General features: G+C 39.2%; 1 protein-coding gene across 1 annotated transcript in view; it reads left to right on the top strand.

The window, feature by feature from the left end:
* Positions 1-11,265: 11,265 nt before the first annotated feature.
* The window catches only part of ZFAT (zinc finger and AT-hook domain containing), a 422,711-nt gene continuing 412,340 nt past the window's right edge, over positions 11,266-21,636 (top strand). The window contains 1 exon segment of the mRNA XM_037803015.1: positions 11,266-11,600. Coding sequence (XP_037658943.1) covers positions 11,375-11,600 — 226 coding nt within the window. The 5' untranslated portion in view covers positions 11,266-11,374.

Below are 21,636 nucleotides of genomic sequence, written 5' to 3'. Positions count from 1 at the left end.
GTCCCAGATCTTAATTCTTTTGAGAGCAAACCCACGGATCGAAAAGACTGGTTATCTGCACCTCACTCAGCCAACACACAATGGTACATCAGGGACAGGACAACCAAAATAAACACTCCCGTTCAGAAAGTGGAAACATGGGAGACATGCGAAGCCATTTGCCCGTGGCAATTCAGGAAGTCCAGTGAGCAGATGTTCCAGTGGCCACCACTGCAGGCATGGGAGACGTTCCTTGACTAGGTCCTGGTTCTGGTCCCAGGACAGTGGCACCCACTCCACTCCATTGGTCTGCACGTCTCTTGGCTCTGTCCCCTGGGAGGTCCTTCTTTTCCATTATCCTCCTGGGAGACATTGGTAAAGGGCCCTGGAGAACATGTCCTCCTTCGGGGCTGAGAGGCTTCTTCCTGGACATGGAAAGTTGGGAATCCAAAGGTCATTTCAAGCCTCAAGCAGTTACCATCTCTTTTAGTCCAGGCTGCTGACTCTTTGGGCCGTATAACTTTTTCACCTTTTTATCTATTTGATTCAAAACAGCATCATGTGCCAATAGTCATATCCACAATTCCTTTCTGGACAGGACTCTCCGCACTTAATTGCAGGTAACTTGAATTTAGTAGGCTTCAATGACAGTCTCTTATCCCAAGCCATTTTGTGCAACTGAAAACCTTAATCAATTCACAGGTTTTAAGAGAAGGTGGCATACCTTTGATTTGGACCTTGCCATGAGGCTGAATTTTAATCAGCCTTTGTCACTTAAAGATTTTCTCAGTTTCATCTTTTATTGGCTGGAAATCAGAATCAATTACATGTAGGCCTTTCAGTCTTCACATATCTGGGCTCTTTGTGCTCCCTTTCGTCTTTGGAAAATGGACAATTCTTTCCTAAGCTCCACACTCTCTAACAGTATCTCATTACATGTAGCCCACAGCAATCTGGGTTTGTGAATAACATTCCATTTCATAACTTTTGCCTGAAGCCATTAGCTCATCAGTGCATTATCTGTCTTCTCAGTGTGCACAAGTGACAACTTTATGAAGTGTGTTGCCACTGCATAACATGAGGTGCCACTTGACCATCCTCCAACAACAAAGTTTTGTTTCCCGTTTCCAAGCCCCAGAGTCAATAACAAATAATTCTGATTTTCTGTTACAGCACCTCAATTGTAAGTAACCATTGTTGTATCAATCAGCTTAACCAAGGTAGTGCTGGAATAACAAATAAGCCCAAACTCTGTACAACAGTAATGATTTATTTCTTGCTTATGTTTATGTCCTTTACAGGTTGGAGGTGACTTTTTACGCACTATCTGGGGCGTGCCAGCTCGTGGCAGAGGCAAAAGAGAAAATGGGCACATGTTTCCCTGCTTAGAAGTGGCATACGTACCTCTGGTCACATTCCATTGATCACAGAAAGTCACCTGGTCATGCCTGGCCTCAACGGGTAGAAAACACACTCCTCACACCCACAGTGAAGGACAACAGATGTTTCTGAGCAAATAATACAAGCTACTCAGCATTGGGCTGGTGAATGTTTAGCATTTGGCTCTCAGGGAGGGGGGAGGCTGAGTGTAGCATCCATGACATAAATACTCCCACCATTGTCAATTCCAAGCTACCCATGTGATGTCACCAAGTGCAGAGTTAAGAAGAGATGCGTACAATTAGCTCCTGTGAACCAGCAGTGAGCGGGCTGCAACACTCCACTGAGTCTACCCCATTTTTAATCAATAATTTGCTAAACAAATTGAGCTGTACCTGTTCCAACTCTTGAAGTTGCTGTACACTGCAAGGGAGGCAAAGGAGGAGAGTATCACAGACTCAGCAGAAACTCACATTAAGCCTAAAGTAAGGATTTGCAGTAGGGATGAGGAGGAACACACAATTCGAAATAGTCTTCTCGTTATTTCTTATTCCTGTATTGATTGGGTACTTCAAGTGGAGAATAAGAATGTGAGATTGGAATAAAAATAATCTTTTGCCTCTCTATATAAGATTCAGTCTCAGGTTCCTCTTTTTCAGAAATCCTTATTAAAAACTTTGCTCTCCTCCAAGAAAGGGGAGATTATTCAAAATCCTCTAATTCCAAATTACTCCTGAGATAAATTGCTTGATGATTATATCTGTCTATTTTTGTACCTGTTTAAAATTTTCTGATAAAAATTGTTTTTAAAATGTCCCTGAGCTTGGAATTGGCCTTTACATAGACAGTTTTTAGTTATTTTTTTTTCAAAGAATACTCTTTAAGTACAGTAACATCCCTAGTGTGCTCTAAATTTCTGTTTCTCCAACTACAAGATGGGATAACAGTTCCTACCTCATAACATAATTATGAAGCTTAACTGTCATATGTAAAGCCACCTAGCAGAGTGGCTTGCTCATAGTGGTCACTCAATAAATGACCAATACCGTTCATTTCTGAGGATACTGATAGGAATTATTATCATGAGTACAATTGAAGTATGGGACTAGAATGGGTGAGTTGCTATTGAAAAGAGTGAGGCTTTATTCAGTAGACTCAGCACATTTGGCAGGAGTAATTTGACTCTTGATTTTTAATACATCTGACAGGGGTGGCTTTTGCAGTGCCCCTGGAAGCATGGATGCTATTGTAATTTATCAAAACTCACCTCTCGAGTTATGAGTACATTATGTCTATTGGCCTCTAGCTTAGTTCGGAATGTCAGTCCAACATAACAACTGAATGATTTGCCTCGGGGTGAGAACATGGCCTTGGGGGAGGGGTACCCTGAACTCCAACCTCAGGAGGAATGGAAAATTCACCAGGCCACACTGTGCTTTTTCATTCTGATCCTGACGTAAAATATCAAAAGGAAATTCTAGCTCTTGACTCTATAGTAATTCTGGAGGAGGTGAAGCGCCATTCAAGCACAGATGCCTGGCATAGCAGTACAACTTCTGTAAGGCCACAGGACAAATGCCAGTAGAGATCACAATGATGATCTTAGAGAGGAGAGCCCACCATCATCCTGGAGAGTACTCATTCATTCTCTCTACATTGCTGCTGAAGACAAGATTATTATTTCAGTTTTCTTTAAAGCTCTTGGCTTCAAAAATAATGGTGAGGATAGCAATTAAAAGACTCAAATATCTAGGAATAAACTTAACCAAGAAATTAGTGTGCAGAAAACTACAAAACATTTCTAAAAGAAATCAAAGAAGACATAAATAAATAAAGGACATTCTGTGTTCACAGATAGGGAGATGAATTAGCATTAAAATATCAATTTACCCAAAGGGACTTACAGATTTAACATGGTCCCAATCAGAATTCCAACAGCCTTCTTGCAGAAATGGAAAAGCCAACTGTCGCATTTATATGGAAAGGTAAGGGACCCCAAATAGCCAAAACCATCTTGCAAAAAGAACACAGTTGGAGAACTCACACCTCTTGATTTTAAAATTTATTTAAAAGCTATAGTAACCAAAACAGCATGGTACTGGCATAAGGACAGACATATAGACCAATGGAAGCGAATTGAGAGTTGAGAAATAAACCCTCACATCTATGGCCAATTGATTTTTGACATGTGTACCATGTCCAATCAATGTGGAAAGAATAGTCTTCTCAACAAATGGTGCTGGGAAAACTGGATATTCATATGCAAAAGCACGAAGGTGCATCCCTAACTCATGCCATATATAAAAATTAACTTAAAATAGATCAAAGACGTAAATATAAGAGCCAGGACTATACAATTCCTAGGGAAACATCTTCAGGACTTTGTGTTAGCCAATGGTTTCTTAGACTTCACACCAGAAGCACAAGCAACAAAAGAGAAAGTAAATAAATGGGACATCATCAAAACTTAAAACTTTTGTGCATCAAAGGACTTCATCATGAAGGTAAAAAGACAAACTACAGAATGGCAGAAAATATTTGGAAACCACATATTCAATAGGGTTTAATTCCAGAATATATAAAGAAATTCTACAACTCAACCACAAAAAGACAATAACCCAACCAAAAAAATGGGCAAAGGTCTTGAATAGACATTTCTCCAAAGAAGATAAACAAATGGCCAATAAGCATATAAAAAGATGTTCAACATCATTAGCCATTAGGGAAATGCAAATCAAACCCAAAATCAGATAACATTTCATATCCATTAGAATGGCTACTTTTCAAAAAAAATGGAAAATAGCAGGTTTTGGAGAGGATGTGGAGAGATAGGAACACTCATTCATTGTCGGTGGGAATGTAAAATGGTGCAACCACTGTGGAAAACAGTTTGACAGTTCCTCAGAAAGTTAAGTATTGAATTACCATATGACCCAACAATTCCACTTCTAGATATATACCAAAAAGAATTGAAAGCAAGGACTCAAATAGATATCCATGCCAATGTTCATAGCAGCATTATTCACAATTGTCAAAAGATAGAAGCAACCCAAGTCCATCAACAGATGAATGGATAAACAAAAGGTGGTATATTATACATACACTGGAATATTATTCACCCTTGAAAAAGAATGAAGTTCTGATACATGTGACAACATGGATGAACCTGGAAGACTTCATGTTGAGTGAAATAAATCAGACACAAATGGGATGGATATTGTATGATCTCATTGATATGAAATAATTAGAATAAGGAAATTCATAGAAATAGAAACTAGAATACAGGTTACCAGAGGCTGGGGGTAAGGTGAGATGGAGAATGGGGAGTTAATGCTTAATGGGTACAGAGTTTCTGTTTGGGATGATGGAAAGGTTTTTGTAATGGATTGTGATGTTGGTAGCACAACATCATGAATGTAAACACTGAATTATATATTTGAATATGGTTAAAAAGTGTTTAGGTTGTAATATGTTATTAGAATAAAATTTAAAAAAGCAAAACATATGACTGTGTAACACAAACAGTGAACCCAAAAGTAAACTATGGACTATAGTTAATAGTCTAATTATAATAATATTTTTTCATCAATTGCAACAAAGTTATGACACCAATGCTAAATGTTAATAATTCAGAAAACTGGTGTGTGGGGGTTAAATGGAAACTCTGTATTTTCTGCATGATTTTTCTGTAAACCTACAACTTCTCTAAAAAAGAAAATGATGAGGAAGTTGCTGATGCTGTTGTTAGTGATAAAATGGTGAAAGTTGCCTAGAATTCTGCATTCTGCTCTTCTGTGGTGCATGCGTGTGTGTGTATGACAGAAGAGGGGATGCACTCTGTGTACGTGTATTTGTTGGCTCTTCCTGGATGGCTTTTTAAAAAGCTCATTATCAGCTTCTGGAACTACATATAACAATTTTCCAGCAGTGACCGTCACACCCTGCAAGGTCATCACAAGACTTGGAAGCAAGGTAATAAAGACCACTAGAGGCAGAGGCTAACTTATTTGGGCATTCCAAAAATAAGAATTTAACCTTAATAGGATGAGTAGCTCCACAAACTGGGGTTGCAACTCTGGTCGTATTACCTGTAGTTTTCCAAGTAATTAACTGAATAAAGCTGGCTGCTATAATGACCTCCCAAATTTTCAGTTATTTCTTGCTCATATAACAGTTCAAATCAAACATCTCTGATTGGAGAGCAGCTTTTCTCCCAGAGTGATCCAGGGATCCAAGTTTGATTACACCCTCCTTCCTGCCTGGATCTTGGGACCACGGACCCACTCGATTGAGGATGGTTTTCTCCGGTGCTCCCAAGATACCCTTAAAGCAACCAACGAACTTTCTAGCAGCGCCTTTTATAGAGTTTTGGAGAAAAAAGATAAACTACACATATATATTTATTTATATACACATACATTAATAAAATAATATATATCTGTAAAATCTTTATATTCATTGGCACACTCTTCTAAATTGGAATGTTTGAAATGGACGAAACAAATGTCAACTCCAGGTTTTATTAGATGAGCGTCTACAAAATAGAGAGGATTGGGGGAACAGTCAAATGTTCCCCAAATATAAAATAGCACAAATTAACTGATAAAAGCATAATCTTTGATCTTTGAAGAAGTCGTTAGTTTTCTAAGATTTGTTGTTGGTGTTCAATACACTTGTCGAATCCAGCCTTTTGAACCACGCATAGCACTTAGGAAATGCTCACTGATTGTTTATTGGAAGAAATAATGAATGGCAATGATATTAGCAGAATAAGATTTGACATAGCACAAATCTTTAGAAGCAACTTTGTATAACAAAATTCATTTATGCTTATGAGATGTTAAGTGGTAGGTATTCAGTAAATATTGATTCATTTGTATTATCAAAGGCATAATCAGAATAATTTAAATTGCCAAACTAGGCAGAAATGTGCCTCGTCCATGTTGCTCAGGGCTGCTACATATGTTTATGCAGGCTGAGTAGTTACAGCCCCAGAGGAGGCCATTCACATAGACTACCATGTAACTAGCTCCCCCCAGGGTTGTGCAGTGCATAGCCTGTATATAACAGCCGAATTTCAATACATCAGCCTTACAGCTGTGTGGGTGGAATAGTAGATACACCTCATTCAACAGGATTGGTGGACCTGGGTAGACGTGAGCCCTCACATCCCTATGTCCCCACTTCTGCCTCATTCATCACATCCCCCACAAATTTATATTCTGATCAAAGATGTTGACCTTCCTGGATAGGAGAGCACGTCCTGGAGTCAAGGGTGTCCTTGTAACTGGACTGGAAGCCCATGCCAACTTCAGGGACCTCTCAGTAACCGTGGTAAAGGAGCACCCATCCAAACAGGAACTGAATGTTCTTACTCTCTTCTTAATGAAGTTCTTAAAGAAATACACACACACAATGCACTTTTTTTCAAACCCAACATTTTGAGGATTGTCTTTCAAATATTAAGAGACACCTTAGCTCTTCATTAACTAACAATATCACTAATTCCAAAGTAGTTTCATTTTTTAGACTCCAAAAAACTGTTAGCTGGGTTCTCCAGAGCCCAAAGGCCAATTTGAAACATTTTATCTTACATTTTCAAAATTTATATATTTAAATCTCAGTAATTGGGCTTCAATTACAGGAAAATAAGACACACATACAAAAAAAAAAAAAAAGGAAAGAAAAAATATGACCTACATTTAGCCTGATTTATGTACATTCATTGCATTTAACGCAATCAGATTTCATCACGTTACAGCAAGGAAGCTCTGATTTGTCTGATAAGAAGTAGGAGCCTTTGGTCATAACAGAACATGTGAGGAAAAGAGGAAATGTAAGGACGATCAGCAGTATTCTCATCACCACATCAGCTGCAGCAGAATACCTTATGTAATCATCTATTTCCAAATCAGGTAAACTTGCAATCAGATCCTGGCTTGGTCAACAACTAACAGTGTGATGTATTGGTCAAGTCACTTCCCCTCATTAAGCTTTGGTTTCCTTATCTACAGAATGTGGATAATAATGGTTACTGTATAGGCTTGTTGAATTAATGAATGGAAAGTATCACGTTTAATTCTTGACACAAGATAGGTTTTTAATACCCATTATCACCCTTTCATCCATTTGTTATTACTTTGAACACTTACGTATTACTCGTATAATACTGGGCATCACTCTGTGAAGAAGTATAGTAGCTTTTTTCCCTTCATATAACATATAATATGTTGATCCACTCAATAAACAATTATTGGATGTCTATTAGGTGCCAGGTACTATGGTAGGAGCTAGAGTTATGAAAATAAGTCAAGGCCCTGCCCTCAAGTAGCTCATATTTTAGTGGAGAAGACAGACATGTAAATGTATACAGTATTTACAACACAGAATAAGAGCTTCACCACAGGCATATACTGTGAGCTGTTCTCTTGAAAGCATAGATGAGATTGCTCTGGCTGAGGCGGCTGAGTAGAAAATTTGAGATAGGCAAAACTCTGTGCACCAAGAACTTGATATGTTTGAAACACTGGAAGTTTTCAGCATCTGTGGATTAAACACAGCTCATGCAGATGTCATGGGAGATAGAGCTCCAGAGAAAGGTAGAGGATGGAGCATGAAGAACTATCAAAGAAGCTTGGAATCTTCACCAAAGGGGTTAGAAGGAGCCATGGAAGACTTTTAAGCTGTTTGAAGACATACTTATTTTTCCTGAAGAGTCCCTCTGGAGTCCAGGGTATGTACGGAAGCTGGTCTGGACCAGCCTAAGACCAACTGACACAACCAGTTAGGAAGTTTTCACAGGAGTCCAGATGGGTGATGATGGCTCAGACTAAGGCAAGGCCCAAAAGGTTGCTGTTTTAGTTTCCTAGGCTGTTTCAAAGCAACACCATGAGATTGTTCAGCTTAAGCAATGGGAATTTATTTGCTTACAGTTAGAGTCTGGGAAAATGTCCAGATGAAAGCATCATCAAGGCCATGCTTTCTTTCTGAGGACAAGCTGCCGGTGATCCTTGGTTTTCTGCGACATGACAGCATCTGCTGGTCTCTCCTTTCTCTTCTGGGTTTTGTTGATTTCATTTTCTTGCTTCTGTGGCTTTCTCTCTTTGTCTGAATTTCATTCTTTTATAAAGAACTCCAGTAGTAGGATTAAGACCTATCCTATATAAGGTGGGTCACACCTTAACCGAAGCAGCCTCATCAAAAGATCCTACTTACAAAGGGTTTACGTCACAGGAATGGGTTAACTTTAAGAACATGTTGTTTCTGGGGTACATACAGGTTCAAATCACCACAGTTGCAGAACACTGCCATTTATGAGGAAGACTTTATGGGACTGAGAGACTGACGGAATGGGGATAGGGATAAACTGAGAACAACTTCAGAGATTGTGCTGGTGGGTGTACAGCAGTGCCTTTAACATGATCAGGAATAAGAGGGCTAGGTTTAGCAATACAAGATTTATATACACACATGCACACATGGTATATCAGGAGGAGAACACTACAACTTACAAGAATATCAGGGGGTCTTACATTATTGTACAGATCTGACAAAGGGGAAAATGCTTCCAGTTCAGAGTAAACAAACTGCTTACTTTTCTTTTTCAAAACTCCTCTTTGCATATTTTCCCCCTTTTCTCGGAGCAACATCACTGATAACACCTCGGAGTGATTTACCTATTATCTCATCCTTTACAACTTCTGAAAATCTTTCATTGTATGTCCCTCAATACATAGCTCTTATTATGGAGCCCACAACTTCCTTACTTCACAAATTGGGACACAGAGAGCAGCAGCTGTTGGCAGTATGACTGCCTCTTTTCTCACTTAATTTCCTACTTCTTGCTCCACTCAATATCTTGTACTACTGCCAAATCTTCTTTCAATACATGAGTGTGATTATGTAATTTTGGGTGCACTTTAAAGGAGTTCAAGATCTACTGGGAATTCCTAACTTCCCAGAAAATCTTTGGTTCTGAGATGTAAATACAAATACAATAAAGTCTGCCTCTAAGAATTTTATAATCTACGCAGGGAATTAGTTCAGTCATTCAACATCTAGTTGTAGAGTTGGGTTGTACTGAGGGAGGTGCTGGAAATGCAAAGTGAAACGGGAGATGGTCCTTGCCCTTGAAGGGTTTTAAAGTAAAGGGTGATAAGTGATAGATTAGACCATAGAATGCTACCACAGCCAGATATAGGGACAGCCAATTCATAGGTGGGCGTTCAGAGACACCTCTGGAAGTGATACGTGTATACATAACACCAAGTCTCTAGGATAAGTACCCAAAGCAAGGCACATACCAAGTGCTGTTGGAGAAGGGACTAATGTATTCCAACCGAAGAGGACCCAGTAAGACATTTTGGAAGAGACTGCATTTAAGCTGGACTTTGGAAGGGTCAAATGAATTCCTGGAAAGATAGTGGGATACCTCAGGGCATGTTTGAGGAACTGGAAGAGTCTTTTACTAAGATCAGTACTAGTTTTGGGGCTATAAGATAAGGAGGAAGACAGACACATACTTTAAAAAAAGTTATACAGCAAGGCAAGAGTTAAATAGTATGACAACATACAAATACAGCAGGGCAGTAAATGATTACCAGCTAAATTAAAGGAAAGGGCTTCAATCGCATGTTTGAGGAGTTATGAGAACATCAGGGTGTCTGAATCCTAAGATCCCTGCTCAAGGATGTCTCTCCCTGAGGTGACAGGCTCCTCGCAAGCTGGGAAGGGGTCCTTGCCTCTGGGAAGGACACTGGGTAAAAGCTGGTTAAATTAATCTTTTCCTCAGCTAGCTATAGATTATGGAGGACCTGCAGCTTCTTGCTACTGAATTTGCAGTTTAACAAAAACCTTAAGAGAGATCTAGGTGCCCCAGGGGAATGGAAGGAAGCACTGTTCTGTGGTGAGTTCGGGTGCAAACTCAGAAGCTAAATAACTTCCCTCCAAGACTTGCATCGAGTCTGCCCAACCCTTTTGCTCAGAGTTCTTAATCTAGGGCCGTGGCCAAAAAAGGGTCCCACAGATGGTAGCGAAAACTCCTTAGGGGTTTCGCTGGAATATTTTATTTCCCTCTCCCTAGGGGAACTTTACATCTAAGAATGCTGAACTTGAACTAAGGAGCTTGGGTCTCTGGCACTACCTTGAACAAAGCATTTACTCTGTGTGTCCCAATTTGTGAAGTAAGGGCTCCATAGTAAGAGCTGCGTATTGAGGAGCTCCCAGGACGAGGCGAAGCATTTTCCACGTTCTCTCTTATGGCCGGCGCAACCACCCTGGTAGACTTTACTAACCTATTTGACACATGATTTTCTATTCAGTGTTCAAACATGCACAATGTCAAACAGAGAGGTAGTGACAGAACCAGATTCTAATCTAAACTTGCCTAACTCGAACGCCATTCTAGTTTGACATCGGCAAACTTTCCCTAGGCTAGTGCTCCCGATACTTCTCCCTCAGTTACTCTAACGACTTCTCCTCCTCCCTAAACCCCAGTTCACCGCGCCCCTAACTCCGCCGGGAATGCTCCGTCGCCCAGGAAGGGTTTTCGTCCTGCCTCGGGAAATTTTTCACGCCGCTCTGGGAGCCGAGCCCGCCCCGCCCACGCCTCCTGCTCACTGGATTGGTTGAATCCAGGCAGGCACTGAGGAAAGGGGAGGGAGAAGGCCCAGATGACCTCCCAACCCCCCAGCGCTCTGGACGGGCGCGCTCCGAGCGTGCGTGTGTGCGTGCGTGCGTCTGAGTGAGCACGTGAAGCCCGGAACGTGCCAGTGGGCGGGGGCAGGAAACGGGAAGCGAGGGGCGGGGGCTGCCGTTGCCATGGCAGTGACGTCAGGCGTCGGGGAGCGAACCCGGCCCGTTGCCCACGCGCGCGCTCGCGCGCTCATACACACACAGAGACATGCACACGCGCGCGCATAGCCGCTCTCCCTCAGACACACTGGAGGGAAAGGTCAAACTAAAGGCGAGCGAGCGGAGAGACCGGAGGGAGCCGCTGTCGCCGCTGCCGCGCGCCATGACGGACACGGCCGACGCGGCTTTCTCTGCGCGGACACCACCGAGCCCCTGCTGTCGCCGCGCCCCCCACTCCCGGCGCTTGTGCGTCCACGCGCTCCCCCCCAACCCCTGCTCCTGGCGCGCGTCGGGTCCGGGGCGCGGGAGGGTGGGGGCCGCGGCGGGCGGACGACCTCCTCGCGCGCCCCCGACGCCCTCGCCCCAGCCCCCGGGCGACAGCCGCCCAGGTGAGTGGGGGGGCGGGGTGTCAGGGGCGGAGCGGGCCGCCTGTTGACCCCCTTCCGGGGCACTGGCAGGCGCTCGGGACACGGCCTGCGGGGGGCGTCCCGGGGCAGCCGGCTGGGGGGCTCCTTGGGCGCCCCTACCCCTCAGGGTCGGACACCGGACAGGGGGACTTGGGACAGGGGGATTGAGGGGGCTGCTTTGCGGGCCCGGAGTGCAGCTGCCGGGGCAGGAGTTGGCAGGGAGACCCGGGCGCGGGGACAGGGACGGGGAGGCAGGTGGGCCCTCGTTTGGGGCTTGGTGGAGTGCCGGGCCGGCGTGCAGGGGCCGGGCCAGGTGCGCGCGGGGAAGGGCTCAGGAAGTGTTTGCTGGGCATTTGGGAGAAACTCTGCCCTTGGGACGAGGCGCTTTGCTTTTGCCGTGGCCGGCGAAAGTGGCAGGTTTTACAGCAAAACTCGGGTGAAGCCGGGCTGGATCCGACGGAAGGGAGAGGGCCAGGAGGACCGTCTGGATGGGGGACGAGAGGGGAACTAGTCCCTTTGGGTAGCACTTAGGGCACGGTGCGGGGACGTTGCCATGTCAGGGTTTTAATATTTGCTGTTTATGGTTATTTTGGGACCAAATGATAAAAAGTTACTTGAGAGAAAGGGAAATCTTTAATTGTCATGAATTCTTCCCTGCGTACGCAGGAAATAGGTTACTCTTTTACCCGCCACCCTCCCCCACCATGTTCAGTGGACTTTAAAAATAATAAATACGAAACTAAAGCCCCGAAACAAGTAATGTTTGTCCGAAGAGTTTCAGGTGTCAGGCTCCGTGTTCCACGGGAGGAAATCAGAAGGAGGAGGACATGAGGTAGTTGATATGCTCAAGCAGTCATCTTTTTGCAGGAAACTTCGGAACCTATCAAACTGGAGTTTAGTTTTAGCTGCCAGGGTTAAGTAGTCACATTGACCCGGTGCCACCAGCCCATCTGAGCGTCGCTGAGAGTAACTTAGAGCAGTGCTACCCAGCCCAGCGCCTTGCTGATGGTAAATAACAGGCGCTTTTGCTGATTTTTTGTTTTTCATTTTCCACATTTAGAATGTATGCCTGTATGCTCCCTTTTTATAAAACGTTAGAATAAATTATCCGTACTTAAGCTGCTCTCCGTTAAGTCACTTGTAACTTATCAGGAACTAGCCCTCACATATTAGGCCGTTTGTCACATTTGAAAGTAGTTTGGAAATTTTAAAAATAGTAGTTTCAAACAGATAGGGTTTGAGTTTTTTTATGTGTGTGTTTGGTTTTTAGTGTAAGTTGAGTTTAAACAGATTATACCGACTTGGTTTGTGGAAGGCACAGGATTATTTTAGCTGAGGAAATGTTAGAAAGGGGCTTTCTAAAGGATGGGAAGGCAGCTGATGAGTTCGATGTTTCCTGGCAGGCTCAGCATGCACAAACTTACTTGCTCCACCGAAGCAGTTCTCATATGTGGCTGCTTATTCTGTTGACTATAGATCTTTGGTTATTTGTCATTTTCAAAAAGTTCTCTCAACAGAGGGCCCTCACTTTGAAATTGAGTCCTTGTGAATGTAGCCACAGGACTGAAGGTTTTCAGCACAAGATGCAAGGGAAGCTTATTCAGTTTGGGGTCTTAGTCTTTCTGTACAGCTGTTTTGTACCTGGTTCTGTGCTGTGATGGCGTTTTACATCTTGCTCCTATTGGCCATTGCTAACACTTGTCTGTATTCACTCCTATAATGGAGTACTTGAATGTTACAACCTAAAAGTATTTCCCTTAATATATAAATAAGATTTTGTGTTCATTTTCCTTCCTTTCTTCTCTCTTTTTTGAAGGGAGCTGTAGAATTGGGCCCATCAGCACTTACTCAGCACATCCCCCTACTGCATGTCTGGTTGACCTTGGTGGCATTATGGAGGTCATGTGTTCATAGAGATAAACACCTCTTGAACACTTTTCTCCAGGTGACACAGAGACATGTGAAAGCTATTTGAGACATGCATATCTTGGTTTTTAAAAAATCATTTTTATTGAGCATTCTTTGTGGTCATTGGCAAAAATAAAATAATTCATTGCCGTTTTTGGGTAATACATAACATTTCTATTTTACATTCTTAGAAAATAATCACTTACTTTTCTTTGTCAACTTTTCTAGTATTGCCTGTGTATTCTACCACAGATGAACAGCTGAGTTTTTTGGTGACATTTTTAGGGCTTGTGTGAGGGGAACTAGGGACAAGGGCAGTAAGTAATGCTGGGGTGAATTAGCCTTATGAGAGCAGCCACACTCTACTTTAAGAAATTTGATATTTAAAAGTCTAAGATTACAAAACCCAGAAACTGAGTAGTGGTTAGTACGTTGTATGAGAATTCTACATCCTATGAGAATTCTACATTTTCACTAAAACGTACCTTCAAATAATTAACCCCCCAAATAAATGTGATTTAATTTATAAAAAAATCTGCTGGCATGCAACAATTTAGAAACAGATATATAACAATGTTAGATTTACTGGTGTGTTCCTTGAATTGTTCTGTGCCCAAAATGTTTGGGGGCAAAGTTAGTATTTATGGGCTTCTTAAATTCAGTGGTGTGCCAGTTATATGCTACCTACTAATGTTTAAACCGAATGGAAAAATTGTCACCTGATTTTTGCTGTACCGTTTAAGGGAAACACTGGAACCTAATTAAAATGCTTTTTACCACTGAGTAAAATTGTATGAGTCAGGTTTGTCTGGAGCAGGTGTATCAAGAGCTCCCTGTTACAAGAGCCCACCAGGACTGGTCCCACAGAGAGGGCAACAAGTGGCTATGCCGAGACTTCAGCAAAATCAAAACAAATAGATTTCGTCTAAAGTCCACATGCAGTGGAAACCAGTTATCTTGAAAATTTCTCTAGGTGCAAATTACTTTTTAGGATTAAAGACTTGATTTTCCTAAGCTGTAATCCTATTTGGGGTCACTTATGAAAAATGCTATTTTGATGAAAGAACAACTATGTACTTGTTAAAATTTCAAGGAAGCTTTTCTTTTTGTTCGTGGTATTGGATTTATTGGGAATCGCAAGAGATGCTAAATGAAGTACTCAGAAAATTTTAATTCTGAAATCATTTTGCTTTCATATAAAATTTTTTTAAAAGGTAAATTAATAGGGACTAAGAATGTGGGTAAATGTGTTAAAAGTGTCTTTAGAGTGCTTCAATAGTATTTTCATTTTGTTTGTGTGCACTAGACAGAAAGCAGTAAGTTATTTTAATACTGAATATGGGTCCAGAGAACTTAACTTTAGGATACTCGGCTCAGTTTCATTCTTCTTAGTATAATGAGTATTATAAAGTTTGAGAGACCAGCTAGAATGATGCTATTAATTTTTGTAGTACACCTTCTTAGTTCTCAGTTGAACAGATGAATAAAAATAAAGATTTGAAGAAAATGTTTTCAGTTTGGAAGTAGTGTTTTCAGTTTTTTTATTTTTAATTCCAAAGGACTGTCTCAAAGGATTGATAATTTCAGAGCATAGTGAGGTAAAAATAAAAGTGCATTACATTGGATTTATGATTAATGAGAACACTTAACTAAATTTTTTAAAACATACTTGCAAAAAATAAGTATACTGTTTTTGTTTTTGTTGTTATGTTATTTGTGCCAAGATATGAAAGGAGAGAGGTAATAATTAGAAATTTTAATTGGAATTTAGGCTGATTTATGTTCTCACTTTTAAAATGTTTAATTTTTCTGTTCCCAGTTTCCTTTTCTACAGAATGCAATCAGTAGTGCAACATGCTATATGTAAAGTTGAATTTTTAAAGTAATAATATATGCTAGATTTCTTAAGCATAAAATGTTATATTAATATGTTTGTGTAAGTCTACTGGTATGAAATGTAAAAATATGTAGATCTTGTCATCTAAACATTTGGACAAACATTTTTATAAATAAGAAACTGATTTCAGAGTTTTAGTTGTAAGTAATCCTATAAATAGCATTTTCTTCTTCCAAAAGAGTTTTCTTTCACCATTCATGTTTATATTTTCCAGACTCCAACCATGCTAGTATTAAATGTTGGGTCAGCTTATCTATAGCACCAATAGAAAGTTCCTTTATAAAGTCTGTCCTCTTTATTTTCTCCCAGCTGTTCCAACTGGGAGATTGTTTGAATTTTAATGACCAAATGTGGTTTACACAAAAGTTATTCTAAATAGAAAAGTTATTTCAATGTTCACAAACCAGGGGTAAATATGAATTTATCTTATGTAATTTATGAACATATTTGTATTCCTATGGGAACAATTAAGCATAGTATATATACTTTAGTATTTCTAACATATTGGCATTCATTCTAAATTGCTTTATTGGATATATTGTTAAAATCAATGTAGTAGGTGTAGAGTATCTTTAAAAAATATTTGTCTGTGGAATATTTTTCTAAAGGACCTAAAAATTTGTGCTTAAATGAACAAGGGATGAAACTGTGAAATTATCTAATTGAATTATAGGTAAATGTTTGGTATTGGTATTGTTTTGATTGTGTTTGTTTTATATATGAGGATTTTTTGTAGTTTTTGTGGGACTACTTTCAAATATGTTATTTTCATTTTGATTTATGAACAAGCCTTTCTAAAAAAAAAGTGGTTTTGTTCTTAAGGATTATGTGGTAGTCCTCAAACTATTAAATTGGAAAGAAATGGAAATGAGTAATATATTAAGCTCTTTCCCTAAAATGCAGTAATTTAGTTGAAGCATGTAATGCACTTCATTCTTAAGAAGTGGAGAGCTGCCTTTATCCCAAACAAATTTGTAATGGAGTAGATTGCTGTTTTTATGGATTTAGGGAGTCCAGAGTGTGCCCAGAAATGATTTCTTGAATGCTAAGTGTTCGATTGAGTTCACAATATCATATGGAAATAGTATTTTCGCTATAATGACATTTATTTTGTTTCTGTTTAAGGACCACTTCTTAAATATGTCTGTAACAACATATATTTGCATTGTATATGTTGGTCAAATGATGTATATGTATTGGAGAATTTAATTTATATCCTATGCTTCTCTCCCCTCTTTCTCCTTTCAGTAATTTTCAGTAGTTGGCCTTTAACCACATTCTATGAGCAAACTTTTAATGCATGATGGAGTGGCCCGGCATTGTTGTTTTGTTTTTAAAGTCTTAACTGATGGAAATAAGAAATGATAACTATGTGAGATTGTTCTGTAATTCTTAATGTAAGTGTTAAATATTATTTTGAATGTTTATTTTCAATCTACTGCTTCTAAAGGGGATGACACTTTAAAAATTCTTGAGACTGAGTGACTGTGTTCCACAAAAATGTTAGTTCCTGCTGGCCTGGGGAGTGGCACCAGGGTAAAGTAGAGGGAAGGATTGTAGGGTTTAGAATAGATTAGATGGTATAAAGTGGGTATAATTACTTTGATATAAAACATGTTAAATCAATCATTATATACGTCTTCCACAGATTATTACCTTGCTTGTTTATTACGTCTTCTCACTGTAAAGAGGCAACAGTAGTGAATTGCCAGGAGAGGCATCAGTTTTACATGTTATTGTTGGAAACATATTCAATAGCCATGAGAAAAATAAGCAGTTTTCAAACTGATGTTTGTTTTGAGTGATCTATTCAGAGCTCCAGATTTTTTAAGGTAGGGGAACAGATGTTCAAGCTATAGGTGGGGAAGGATTTTCAAATACTGAGTCATTGTTAAGACAATTCAAGTGTACTAATCTTGCAAACAATTACATTATAGCAATTGTAATCATGTAGCCTATATTTTCCAGCGTTGTACCAGTTTTGACTATTCTGTGCCCATAAATACACTAGTATTTATCCAACCTTAAATCCTGACTCTTAGATTAGAAACTGTAGCCACTAAAATTATAGTTTTAGCTCGAGTGAGAAAACTGATAATTAATCTTTATGTTCCTTTTTCTATTTTTAAAATTTTTATCATTCATGTTGAGGCCTGGTACTATATGCTTAGTACTATATAATGAAGAAAAACTACTAGAATGAATCCTGACACCTGAGGAGTTAGAATCATGTTGGGAGAAGTGTGACATAAATAAAACATAAGTGTGTAGATGTATTAAATTTTTTTGGTAATACAGTGGTTTTGAAACTAGCTTAATAAAGGATTCTGGAGGAAGTCAAGCATATTCATTCTCCTTTCAACCAGTGCAGTTTTACTTTGATCAATTGTAAGTATGGAAGTTTGTATACAATTTTATTTGAGAGCCATATTCTGTTGTTTAAAATAGAAAGTGTGGTAACTGCTATTGTTAACATTTTTTATCTTATCGCTCTCCTGCTTATTATGACTTACAAGACTTTTATCTCGCTCCAGCTTCATTCTTCATCTTTTATCACTGTCTCCCTTCCTTTCTAAGTAAACCCTGCATTCTAGTCCTGCTTGCTTGATTCTCCCTAAAAGGAAAATGTTCTTTTATATCTCCATGTTTTTGCAAATGGAACTGCCATCATTCTTGGTGGAGCTGAGGGGAACTCTGCTCCCTAGGAACCTGGGCCATATCTCTGTAAAAGCACTTACTGCATTGTTTTGTAACTATCGCCTCCCTTGAGAGCAGAGACCATCTAATTTATCTTTGTAGACTTACTACTTGGTGTTCATTAAGTATTCAACTGTCTGTTGAATAATTGCATTTTGAATTTGTGAAGTAGAATTACTTTAGTGCACAGCTCATGCAAACAAAGCATCTCATACCTAATCTGTGCAAAGATTTTTATAGCGAACATGATATCAGGCATTGTGCTAAGTATATAAAAGGCACTCAGATGTGCTTATCACAAATTGTGAGTGCCAAAAGATATATGGAAAAATCAGATTAGTAACATAATAGTGGCTAGTGGCTTAAATGAAGTGATGTCTTGTATTTAGCTAATCCTCAAAGACGGTTGTGAAATCATTTTGAGAATAATTCAATACAGTCTTGGCTGCCCATGAAAATATTTCTTCTTATTTGATTAAAGCTAACAGACAAAAAAGTCTTAAAACATCAAGGTATATAATATAGCAGTATCTACACATAATGATTAAAAATGGAGTCTGGAGCTGTGCTGCCTGGGTTCATATCCCTCTTCTGCCTATCAGTAGCTGTGTGATCTTGAGCAAGTTGCTTAACCATTCTGTGCCTCCTTTTCATTGATAAAATGAGAACAATGATAATATGCTTTATGCTGCTGCGGTGAAGAATACATGAGTTAATGTATGTTAAACGTTTAAAAGGATGTCTTGACAGGCAGAAAACACTCAATAAATGTTAGCTGTTATTAGTTTGAAATGGCTTCTTGTTTAAACAAATAAGTGTTTATTGGCCTCTTTCCATTTGTTAAAATAATTGCCTTAATAAAGGAGTATCTGATTTAAAGAAACTTAACATTTTTAGTTAGTTAGTTGGTCTGTCTTTATACTGTCAACAGTTCCAGCAAGTCTGCAGCCCTATCTCTCCCTGACTCATTCTCCCATCTCCCAGTGGATTTAGACTGTTTCTGTCAGTTGGATTGACATGGGAGATTTGAAACTATGTTCTCCTGATTGCTGCAGCTGAACATAGTGTTCCCATGACCTGTGCAATTCCTGGTAGTGCCCACAAGAGAGGAGGGAGAGAAATAGTGGGTGTAAGAATCCAGTGACAAGTTCTTAAACAAGTCTTAACCTGTACTAAATAAATCCTAAGCTTTCATCTTCCTTAGTGGAGCATAGGTGTGCACCTTTTTCTTTTTCTTTTAATTTTTTTCTTTCTTTTTTTTTTTTTTTTTAAACCTTTTACTGTATTTCTTGACTTGGAAGAATAGATTTGTAAAAATTGGAAATTATATGTATTCCAGAAAGGCATGCAAGTTTAGTGTTAGTGAATCTGTTTTTAAAGCTCATTATTTAATAGATAATTGTGGCAAGGGAAGTAGGTAGGGTTTTAGTGACTTGTGTCAGGAACAAGTAATTCTATCAAATTGTGTTAAATATGCTTATTTGAGATGCAAAGAAAATTTTAAGGGAAGAAGTTATTTGTCTTCCAAGGTATTTTGTAAAGAAAAGAGTGCTTTTTAATTTCTTATTATAAGAAATAATACCCAGTCTGTCCTTGTGACCTACTTTGACATCTGTCTTGTGTAGCAATTAAAATATAGTGAAAAGTTAGTTGAAATATATATTGTATTAAAGGAAGGAATTCAACAAATAATTTTGAGTGTTTACTGTGCTAGCTTTGAGTGAGTTGAATATGAGAGGCTAGAATGTAAAGATAAATCAGGCATTTTTCTTTATGTACTGCTTACGGTGTACTGCAGAGACTGGAGTATCCAGTAACATGGGAATTTGGAAATGAGCAATGGGACTAGAAAGGTGATGGGTTTGAATAGAGTAAGGAAACAAATGAAAACATTAGCAAGGGACCAGTTTTAAATTTGATTGGCACGCTGTGTAATAGTCTACCAGTGGAGCTTTAATGCTTATACAAATGATCAGTACAACAGTGTGGTCTTCTATGTAGAACTTTAGTTTTTAATATGAGCAAGATTTTGCCCAACTGCCATAGCAAGAATTCTAAAATAATTTTTGCATCTCTTCTGAAAATTATAGGCGTTATGTAACACTATGAAAAATAACTGGATTAAATATAGTTTTGACCAAGCCAATTTCTCCTGTAAAAACCCAAGGAGCTGTGTCTGTGTTTAATGTTGTCTAGGCTTGGAATTTCGTGTCCCTTCAACAGCATACCTTTCCATGTTTGTTGGGCCAAACGATTTCTTGTTTACTTCTTGCCTTGGTTCTTGTTCCTTGTTGTTATTATTTTAATCAGAAGTGAGAAATACTCTTTGGGCATTTTCAAATACCTCAAAAATGTTTGCTTTCCTGGAGGAGCAAGAGAGATTTGTAGAACTCTCATCTGATTCGGTCTGCTCAATAGCATCTCAGACAGTGTTGTTGTCTGCCCACCCCTGTTTGAGAATTGTTAGAAGTAACTTCTCGTTGAGCTAAATTAATTTCTCCTGTAACTTTCACTTGCTGGTCTTTTGTAATCTGCAACTATGTGTGTGAAACTTACTCTCCTTACACTCAATAAATCTTAAAGTATTTGAAAATAACTATTATATCCTACTTGAGTTTTCTTTTTGCTAAGGTAGAGGAAAAAAATTCTTAATTCTCAAATCACATGCACATGACATGGTTTACAGACCTTTCTCCATCCACGTCACTAAACTCATGACAAAGTCTGTTTGTCAGTATACCTCTTAAAATACAGTGCCCAGAACTGAACTGACTACTTCAGATGTGGGCTGACCATTGCCGAAAACAATGAAGCTATTATCTGGATACTGTACTTCTGTTAAAGCGGCCTGAAATTTGCATTACAATTTTTGGCAGCCACATTATCCTTTGATCATGTTGCACTTATAGTCACCTAAAACCTTGCCTCTTTTTCACGTGAACTGCCGTACGTCTAATCTTTCTCATTCTTTACTTGCCAGTTGATGCTTTGAATGTAAATGCAGGGTATTTTTTATTATGTTACTATAATAGTGTAAATGAATTTATCTTTATCAAATTTAATCCCATTTAACTATCCAGAGATATCAGCTACCACCATTTGTGTTAATACAGCACGATTTACCTAGTGCTTTCATGAATATTTTTATTTACTCTTCACAACAACCATCCGAGAATCAGAAGGGAGAAACAACTTTCCACACAGTTGGAAAGTACTTTGTTGCTTGCTTTTTTTTTTTTTTTTTTTTTTTTTTGCTCCAGATATCATTCATTCATTTAGTATGTTCTTTACTATGTGCCAGGTACTGTTATGGTGCTGGGCTTAAGTGAAAGACAGATTATAAGACTCTGTCCTTGTATTTATGGCCTGGCATGTAAATATTTACTACCAATTACTGAAAACTTCCTTTGGGGAAGATGCTGAGGTAGATTGTATTATTGTTCAAAAATATTTCTTGCCTCTCCCTATGAGAATTGTATTTCCCACTTTGTTGACATCAAGTTTAGCCACTTGGCT

This window comes from Choloepus didactylus, chromosome 14 (assembly GCF_015220235.1).
Source record: "Choloepus didactylus isolate mChoDid1 chromosome 14, mChoDid1.pri, whole genome shotgun sequence".
Lineage (NCBI taxonomy): Eukaryota > Metazoa > Chordata > Mammalia > Pilosa > Megalonychidae > Choloepus > Choloepus didactylus.
Note: the sequence above shows the minus strand (reverse complement) of the source record. Positions and strands in the feature narration are given on the sequence as shown.